Source organism: Limanda limanda, chromosome 4 (genome assembly GCF_963576545.1).
Source record: "Limanda limanda chromosome 4, fLimLim1.1, whole genome shotgun sequence".
Lineage (NCBI taxonomy): Eukaryota > Metazoa > Chordata > Actinopteri > Pleuronectiformes > Pleuronectidae > Limanda > Limanda limanda.
In genome coordinates this window covers 6,103,603-6,113,803 of record NC_083639.1, presented here as the reverse complement: position 1 = coordinate 6,113,803, position 10,201 = coordinate 6,103,603, and the positions used below count along the sequence as shown (strand labels likewise).

Below are 10,201 nucleotides of genomic sequence, written 5' to 3'. Positions count from 1 at the left end.
TCAAAGACTCTGACAATTAAATAATCTTGGTTTTATCAAATACTATGTTTATCACTATATGCTACCAATCCCAGCTGTGGATTGATATATATATATATATATATATATATATATATATATATATATTCATGTTATTTTGTTGTGTTTTTGTATTTATTTTATTCCATATTGTGTTATATTTTATGTGGACCCTGAATCTGAATAGTAAATCAATATCAACATCAGCCTGTAAACTTGAAGGAAATAATTTGACACTATTGTTATCATTGATCGGCTGATATAGAAATATTTATCTTGATAACCTGTGTGGCCTTGTTGCCCGATCACGGATATGAAACTATTAAATGAATTCAAAGAAACACATTTTTGTATTTAAATACAGAGCTTGAGTCAATGTTTATTCTTGTGCAGGTTGGTGAATTTAAGCAAACTGTCTTTGTCACGGGTTTATAAGACAGACAGACAGGTGAAACATACCCCACAGGAAGAAGAGATCACATGTCATAAATCCATTAACCTGTGTGAAACCTTATGCAACCTGCATTCTGAAAATTAAATCATTTAAAACATTTTAAATGAATTAAATCTAACCTGGATAACCGATGTTTCACATGTGGTAGGAAAGCAGTGCATAGTAAAATGTATCATAGATTAAAAATAAAAAGGGTTTGATTCTAGTAGTAAAATCCACGTGTTTAAAAATGCCTCGCTTCCGCATTGTACACTGTGTGCTGTGATTGGCTGATTGTCGAGCACTAGAGGAATCTGATTGGACGGCGGAGTTAAGTAAGCGTGTACGGTTGTCGTTTTGCAACAGTTTCGGTCATGGGCGTTTCACAAACACATGTACGATCATAACACTGAACCTTCATCCTCCTACGCGCTCCTCTTCATAGAACATGGCGAAGGTGGATCTGGCTCGGGTCGGAAAGAACCTGTTGAAGAGCTGCGACACAGAGGAGGTGAGGTTCAACACGTTCAGTGGCATCTCCTGCCAAATACCTCAGGGGGGGGGGAATGTTACGATGATGGCGATAATCAGTGTGTACATGTGTGAAATGTTCCGTCTCATGGGGAAGCTGTGAACTCTGGTTCCCACCGAGGGCAGTTTCCTGCTGTGATAAACCTGCCATTAACCTCCCAGTGCTGCTGTAACTCTGTGACATAAGGATGATCAGATGGGAAAATATGTGATCAACACACCATGACTCATATTCACTGAATATTCAGTGTTTGAATGTTTGATGTGTGATGCAGTGTCGTTTATAAAACACGTTGCATACACAGGGAAGCAAGGTGGTGTACAGGGACATTCAACCCACTGAGAAAAATCAACTTAGAATCAAAAAGCACAGCAAGTACTAAAGAAGAAATAAAGAATAGATAAAATAAATAAATAGTATGAAAATAGATACGAAAGGAATTAAAATCATAAAAAGGAGAAGAATAAATTAGGTTAAAGAGATTTAAAAAAGTTAAACCAATAATAAGAATACAATCTGTTTAAGATTTTAAAAATAAGTTGTGTGAGTAAAATATTAATAATAAAAATAGAATAATAGTGTGACTTTATTTTCTAAAAATAATATAAGCCTCATAGTAGGAATGTATGAATAAACGTTTTCAGTGTGGATTTATAAGTGGCCTTGGATTCATGGGAATTCCTTTCTGAGACCATAAGGCAGTCAGTCCCAGCGCTAAAGGCTGCTTCACATGTGTGGACTTTACCCCCGGCACCACTAGCAGACCACTCCCCATTGATCTCAGTGATCTCACAGGGTCATATCGTTCTATAATGTCTGTTGGGTATATGGGCGCAGCTCCATAAAGGGATTTCAAAATAAGCTGTAAAACTAACATTGATCCTGTGGCTCACTGGAAGCCAGAGGTTTAACCACAGGGGATACGTGGGCTGTTGTTTTTAGATCCGGTAGAAACTCTTGCGGCTGAATTTTGGATCAGTTGCCTGATGTCTCATGAAGACATCCAGTTGAAAGTTCTATTGCAGTTGTAGATAAAGTTAGTTAAAGCTACCGACACACATTTCCAGTGGTGTATAAAGTACTTGAAAGCCATACTTGAGTAAAATTACAGATATCTTACTTGAAAGTGACTCCGGTTAAAGTAGAAGTCCCCTGTCAGAAAATGACTTGAGTAAAAGTCTTAGAGTTGCTCATATTAAATGTACTTAAGTATCAAAAGTATCTGGTGTTGAAATGTACTTAAGTATCAAAAGTAAAAGTACAAGTACCAAAATAAAAAATGCTAAGTGCTTTTTATAGTAGGCCTATACAGACACAAAATAACCCAAAATTGTTCAGTTCAGGATTTATTTCAACTGACTAAAAAATTATAACAACACTATATATATAATGTATAATTTTACAAATTTTGAACCCGAGATGCTGAGGTTAAAATAGTATTGGACAAGTGCATCTGAACTTCTAGCGACAACAAAGAATCAACACAACAGAATAAACAAGTGCCTCTTGCTTCTACCTAAGAACACTAATAGACCTGCCACTAACAGACCAAATGAACCTTTTGTGTCTATTAGCTGTATTTTGTAACTGCCTGGATATTGACCTGCCTGTATATCTGCCGCCAGCTTGTCCACGCATCTACATGTAAGCCCGTTTATTTATCATTAGACTATCTTCACTGAATGGGCCTGGGGTTGTGTTTGCATTTGAAATACACCTGTAGGGTATCTTGCCTGTAGGGATGACAAAGTGAAGACACAACCCTGCTTGAGGTTGTACACATTAGCCAGTTTGTACAATACATATATAAAGACTCAACAGCTTCTAAGTTGTGTTGAGTCAGCACAAAGGGCGACTAAGGATTGGAATTGGCAATATATAGATATATAATATCTTTGCAAAAATTATATTGGCATTATAGTGAGTGGAAAACTGGGCCTGATTACCCAGGGTTCCATTTGGCGAGGACCATTAAAAAACCTGAATTGTGTGCGTGAATATGCAGTAGTCCACGACACAGTGTTTGTTTTTGGTTGTGTTGGCTGAAAGTTGTTTTTGCGTTTGCTTATATAATTGGTTGTGTTGTTTGTTTTTCCATCTTGACTTGTTTTAAATCTGTTTGTTTTGTTTACGTGGACGTGTAAGACTAAGTAGACACGGCCAACCAATGATAGTCTATTTGCCAACAGTTTTTGTTTAAACCAAATACTTCCAATATTTTCTTTAAGAAAAGTTAAACACTTGCTGCTTCGAGCTATGTATTTATGTGCAGATGTTGACACGAAGCAGGAAAGGGAAAACGAATATGAATTGAAAAAGGAATACCTTCAAAAAATTATGTAAAGTCACCTAATAAAAGCCCTCAAAAAGCAAATTCATTTGCCTGAATAATAATCCTTACAATTTCAATAGGGCCTCACGTCTGTCAGTGCCTGTCAGTGCTCGGGCCTTAATAATAAATACTGAGCCGAGCTCCTGCAGGAGCGAGAAGGCGAGAGAGAGGTGCGCCGTGCGTAAAGGTGCACGTTGCGCCAACCTCCGCTGCTCAAGTAATGAGCCAGTTTTGAGAATGTAATAAGTAGAAAGTACAGATATTTGTGCTCAAATGTAGAGAGTAAAAGTTAAAAGTCGTCAGGAAAATAAATACTCAAGTAAAGTACAGATATGTGAAAAATCTACTTAAGTACAGTAACAAAGTATTTCTACTTTGTTACTTCCCACCACTGCACATTTCCCACATGCAGCCTTTGTGTCACCTGTTGGGAAAATAGTAGAAAGTTTGAAATCCTCTGGGCCGAGTTTCTTGGATCTGGATATTTCCTGGTTTCTCATGATAGTAAACACAACATCTTTGTAAAACAAGACATTAAAGACAATATCATGGGCTCTGTAGAATAGGAGTCTACTTTTTTTTAATACAATTTTCTGACATCTTATTTACCAATTGACCAGGGCTGGGCAATAAAACTATAATAATTTCCACAATATTATTTTCAATGTTGCACATGTACATTGTCTAAAAGCAGTGAAAATATGATCACCTCAGATCCATTCTTCCCTCATTGCACTGGCTGCCTGAGGTTTTGGGAATTGATTAATAAAATATCATTCATGTTTAGATTTCTAATTGCACTGCATCCATTATCTGTTTGTATGTCTGGGATAACTTTGTAAAAAAAGTAGAAAAGACAATGATTTAATTATTTGCTTCCTATTTGTGTTTCAGAATGTGGAGCTCCAGTCTCTGTGGCAGGACCAGCCCGTGGTTTTGTTTTTCCTGCGCAGGTTTGGTTGTCAGGTGTGTCGCTGGATGGCGTCAGAGATCAGCAAACTGGAGCCGGACATGAGAGCCAGCGGTGTGGCGCTGGTCGGGATCGGACCTGAGGTGTTTGGGCTGAAGGAGTTCAAGGAAAAAGGATTTTTTAAAGGATGTAAGCAGCCGCACTTACACTTCTTCTTACAACACTCAGTAGATTGTGCAAACCTCCGCCGAGGCCCAACAGTCCCTTTATGAAACCACCTTGAAATCCACTAGATTCAGATTTTTTTTTGGATATGCACAAAATTTCACACACTAGATTTATTTCTATTCCTGGATTCACATCATTGTCTTGATCCATGCCAACATGCAAGGGGTTCTTTCTTGATCCAACCCGAAATCTGTTTAGTGTTTTCTTAATCTAGTTGAAAATAAAACCAAAACAAGCAGAAAAAAAGATTGTGGTGAAAACATAACCTTCTTGGTGGAGGTGATAAATCTTCTGGTCCAGTTTTAATAATTTGGATTTGGAATGAGTAGAACTTTTTGAATTCAGACAAACGCACGTCTTCATGGGGAGCTTTGTTCCAATAAAGTCCCAATATTATCTTCTACTTTTCAGATACACCAAAATAAAAATAAAATGTAACTGATACAATTTGTGTATTATTAAGGTGGGATGTGTCACCCAGGGTCTGACGCTGTTATTGACTCCATCACTCTTGTTAAATATAAATATTCATTACTTGTCTTCTCTTTAAGCCATTTACGTGGATGAACAAAAGAAAACCTACAAGGATTTGGGCTTTAAAAGGTGAGAACAGTCAGTCAGTTTTTTTCAACTTTTCAGATATTAGGTTCAAATATTTTTCGGTCTTGCCTTGTGCGAAAAGCCCATAAATATTGTCAGATTGATTGTGTTAAATTACAGCTTTTCAGTTTGACCACTAACAAGCTGCTAATCTTTTTTTCTCTCTCAGGTACACAGGCCTAAGTGTGGTTCCTGCTGCTTTGGGGAAGAAAGTACGAGATGCAGCTTCAAAGGTAGATAACCACGTGGTCCGTAAAGTTAACCTGTGGTCACATGGAGAGAGAGTTCCTCTCTGACTGTTTCTGACCTCACGTTGTCTCTGCTGTTCTCAGGCCAGTGCAGAAGGAATTCAGGGAAACTTCTCAGGAGATCTGCTGCAGAGCGGAGGCATGCTCATTGTGGCCAAAGGTACAATCACAATTCATATACACAGTAATGTGGGTTTGTCTCAGAGCAGGATCTTAATGAGAAGACTTGATGAACCCAGGGAACAAGTGAAGTTTGAAAGAAAGCAAAGAAAAAAATGCAAATTGCAGTTTTGCAGTCTCTCCTCTAGAGGGCAGTGCAGCATCACATCATTGTAGTCAGAGGGTCATAATGCATTGATACATATTTTTTATTAACATTTTCAAATGATACCGCTGGATAGAGTTATAGTATTCTGGTAATTTATCTGCATATAAGAAATGTTCTAAACTGGTGAAGAAGCATAGACTAATGAATTCGCCACACAACCATACAGCATAGAAAATAAAGACTCAAGAATTTTAGGAATAGGCTAATGAAAAATACCAGTTAGGCAGATGTTTTACAACTTCTCCTTTCAGTTTCTCTTTAAGTGAAGTAGTGATATACAGACATGGTCTGAATACAGCAGGAGAAGCAACCCTGTTCAACTGGGCCGTCACCAGTAGTGAATTAACTCTCTGTGTCCTGGGACTGGTGAGTTCTGCTCTGGCAGAGTGACCCAGTGGGAAGGAATCTGTGGAAGGGGAGTAGATCCTGTCCTGTCTCACTCCTCAGTTTAAAATTCTTTGCTCCAGTAAAATTCAGTGCTTGCAGAGTTCTCACCAGAGACAAGTATCATTCAAACTTTTCTTTAATTTATGAACACCTCCATAGCAATGAAGTGGTTCATATTTACCTTTAACATTTACCTCATAACAGTGAGTAAGTCAGATGATGTCTCCTCCTGTGTGTGATAGACTTTCAACACACGTCTCGATAGGTTGCTGGTACTTCAGCCGTTGCATACAGAAGACATGTTGCAAGTATTTTGTGAAGCACTTTGTAACCTTGTTAAGATAAGTGCTATATAAATAAAGGTATTATTATTATTATTATTATTATTATAAAGAGCATTGTCTGTTAATAAGCATTTTTCAACTTTAAGTCTTTAAGATCACAAAATGTATTGATTAATGGACTAAATAATCAACAGATTATCAATAGTAAAAGAAAATGACATGGGAACTGATAATGTCGGACCTTCTCACTTCCACAGTATTGGGTGTATACTGGGTTTCAGTACCCATCGTTCTCACCCAACATTAAACCTTGATGAGCACCTTCCCACTTGAAGGAGATTTAGGCTCTAATCTGAATGTTTAGGGGAACAGTGTAGTTCGTTAATACTTAATTATTAAACGGAAGAACTGAGGTAAAACCAGAATGGATCAGACATGTATTAGGACTGTGCTTTCTCTAACTCTTTATTTTTCCTTTTAATAATTTTTTTTATCGGCAGCTGTAAATGTAATCATGGTAAATATTGAATTGAAATTTGCACGGTGTATTCTGTTTGCTTTTATGCGTGAAATTAAGTAACAAGTTTTCTAAATTCGTAACAAATTAATTTTGGTTGGTTAAAATTGACAACCCGCTTGTTTTGAGATACTTTCTAAATACATTTTACTCTGAAAAGGTGGAGAGACGGTCCTGCTGCACTTCATCCAGGATTCACCTGGAGACCACGTTGCTCTGGAGGACGTTTCCAAGGCCTTGGGTATCACATCCAAAGTAACTGCGGGACAGCAACCAGTGGTAAGACGACCCACGATGAAGATGTCTCACTTCTCATGTCCCCCCCCTCCTCAAATTCACATGTTTTTTCTTAATGCCCATTATTGAACATTGAACTGTACAGTGAAGGGTTAAACAGAATAGAACCAAATGATATGATTTTGTCCATTGACGCACACACACTCGTCAGGTGTTTTCCAGCAGACTCTGTTTTACGTCAGTGGTGACACATGCATCAGTTAGCCTCTTCACAGACCATTTCACACGTATTACTCCACCTTCATGCCGTGTTAGTGTCTGGGTTAGAGGCCCCTACATCTCCAAAACTCGAGGGATGAGCTCAGTCAGTTCCTCATTGTACTTCCCTTTTTTTATTATACAACAACTAGTGCAGATTTATGCAATATTTACGCTTCTTACAAAGACCATAATGGAGCCCCTTCCACACTCCAACAAATTGAATTTCAAGAATACCATGGAAATAATGAATAGATTCAACATGCCATTGATTGTTGTTATCTTTATAACCAGGACCTTTAGAAGAAGCATACAAGAGGCAGATATTCAAATGGGGCATCGTGCCTTTACTATAATGACAGATTCATACAAAACAGTTTGATTCAAAGGCAGAGACAGAAACAAACAGCCTCTAAAATCCTACATCGGCTACTCTGGTTCTGTGGTGTCAGTATAAAATACATTCATGAATAGAAACTGGTACATTCATCTATGTCATATTATCACATGTAGAACCGATATGTTCAGAGGTCATTGACATTACGTTTGAAGTCCGGAGAACTGGGCGGTTTTCCCTGTAATGATCGGGGCCGTCGGCATGCCCCTGACATCCAGCAGCACATGGTCTGTCAGCGCCCGTTCCCCCCCGGCTCTGTTGTTCGCCTCCCACAACACGTCTGAGCTACTGCGATATATACTGTCGTCTTTCCCGTGACCTGTCTGAAGACCAACAGATGTCATCTCCACAGCCCAGGAACAGGATCGACCTTGTTTTCTCTCCAGTATTAAAATGTGGCAGAAACAAGCGCGAGTCACAAGTGTATGTGTGTGAGAGTGAGTGTGTGTGTGATTGTGTGTGAGAAAACTTGAAAACTTCTCAGAAGTCTGTTTCAACAACGTAAGAGACTCATGGACATCATTTATAGTGTTAGACAGAATTGTCAATTTGTAGATTACTGATTACTTGGCTGCTGATTGAAAATGATCCAGACAGTGTTTAATTATTTCAAAGTAAAGGAGAGTGGATCTCTCCTCTCTCTGCACTCAGCTTTCCACCTGAGATTGATTTTCACAACGATTAATGAAACTGAAGTTTGGTCATATCTGATGGAAGCTACTGAGTCCAGGGATAGTTGATGAATGAAAAAAGGCAATAATTATCTGAGAACTGAAAAACATGCATCCATGATATGAGTTTTATTAATAATAAAAAACATAAGGCACGATAAGGTCAGGGATATTCCCCTGTACATGGGTAGCCTTATTTTTAGTGGTGCTAGGACATGTGTTAGTAAACATTGACACATCAACAGTCTGAGATGTAATTTTGGCAGAAACTGAATTCAAATGTCCCACATTGAACAGATTTATGTGTATTTTTTGGCAGGTATTAGCAAACTGGTAAAAGACCGCATGGCACGATAGTTTCAGGAAGTTTCTGTTGTTTACTCAATATTGATCAAGACCCTTATCAACCTACAGCAGAAGCATCATAACATCTCTATCGTGAACACAGTAGCAGTTGGGAATATCTGTGGCTCAGCCTGGTATCAATAGAAGCCATTTCTCCATCTGAACCTCACCCAAAGTTTTCCACATCGTAATCTGTAATTAAGACTCTGGAATCAGGGCTGAATCACACACTAGATTTGTGGGAGCAGATTAACTTGACTGCCAGTAATGGGACTTACACCTGAAGTTCGAATAACAAATGGCTCTTTCGCATCAGGCTCTGTGTAAATAACATTGTTCAAGCTCATTATTTATCGTATTTAACCTCTGTGCTTTCTCTTCCAGTGTAATGATGGTGTTTGTTCACGGTGATGACGGCGCCTCATGGTACCTGATCAACACAACTCAGATGGAGATTTGGGAAATGGAATGTTATTGATTTGTTAGAGTGAATATAAAACAATGGCCAACAATATTAAATGTGTCTAATTTCTATAAATTTGTGTAATTTATAGTTTAAAATTATGTCTGCAGTGAAAGCGCATTTTTGTAATAAATGCTTTGTGTAGTTTTTACCTCAACTTACTTTACAGTTACAGACAGATTGGTGTGGTTATTTTTATGAGCATTTACTACACTCACTTTACAAAATGAAATTATTATCGTTTATTTATCAAACTGTAATTAAACTTATATTCAATACGTCTTCAGTCGTTTTTTCATGAAACATTTGCATGATCGTTACCTGACAAACCAGGACTATGCTATACATATACGTATGCAAACATAAGCATATTTTACTTACTTTTAAGTATTTTGTTAAGATTCAAAATAATGTTTTTTTCTTTTCACAAAATAGAATCAAACCACCTTTCCTTACATTGTTCCCCTTCATTTTGACAGTTGTGAGCATTTTTTGTCGTTACATCTTTATAAAACTTTCTCACATACAAACAAAACAGGCCAGCAGACCATATACTATATGGCGATGTCACTCATCACAAAGATTATAATATTGAAAATAAAATGGAAGTTGTGCGTTCCTCTACAGAACAGCACCTTGTTTTCTTGAGACATAATGTAATCCATGCTCTCCCATAACAAATTAGTTCTACAATAGCACATTGTATGGTTTCCTAACTGTGGTCAGACCCCTCATTGCCATGAAGTGCTGTATGTTACGTATTCGTCATAGGTATTATATAAAAAATAACCATGTGCCACCCAACAATGGTTTGAAGTATGTAGTCTGTTTGTAGTCTGTCCATCCTTACTTACTGTGCAAGACAATATATTTCCTGAGTAAGGTTGCATAATATTTGTGGGTGTGGGTGCTGGCAACGGGGTCTGTCTACTTTTAAGTCTTGCAGCACAAACAGTAAACACAGAGATTAGGTGATCTCTGTTCAGTCCAGCTTCAGGAGCTCAACGTAATTT

General features: G+C 37.9%; 1 protein-coding gene across 1 annotated transcript; it reads left to right on the top strand.

Annotated features, from left to right (window-relative positions):
- The first annotated feature begins 841 nt into the window (after positions 1 to 841).
- On the top strand, positions 842 to 9,469 carry prxl2b (peroxiredoxin like 2B). Its single transcript, XM_061070336.1, has 7 exons — positions 842 to 962; positions 4,210 to 4,414; positions 5,005 to 5,056; positions 5,223 to 5,286; positions 5,386 to 5,461; positions 6,978 to 7,096; positions 9,110 to 9,469. The coding sequence occupies exons 1-7, from the start codon at positions 900 to 902 to the stop codon at positions 9,134 to 9,136; spliced, it is 606 nt and encodes a 201-aa protein (XP_060926319.1). The 5' UTR covers positions 842 to 899; the 3' UTR covers positions 9,137 to 9,469.
- The last annotated feature ends 732 nt before the right edge of the window (positions 9,470 to 10,201 follow it).

Excerpts from the sequence above, each read along its gene's own strand:
- prxl2b (XM_061070336.1), top strand. The coding sequence starts at position 900 with ATGGCGAAGGTGGATCTGGCTCGGGTCGGAAAGAACCTGTTGAAGAGC. Across the intron at positions 4,415-5,004 it reads AAAAGGATTTTTTAAAGGAT|CCATTTACGTGGATGAACAA; the intron begins GTAAGCAGCCGC and ends CTTCTCTTTAAG. Across the intron at positions 5,057-5,222 it reads AAGGATTTGGGCTTTAAAAG|GTACACAGGCCTAAGTGTGG; the intron begins GTGAGAACAGTC and ends TTTCTCTCTCAG.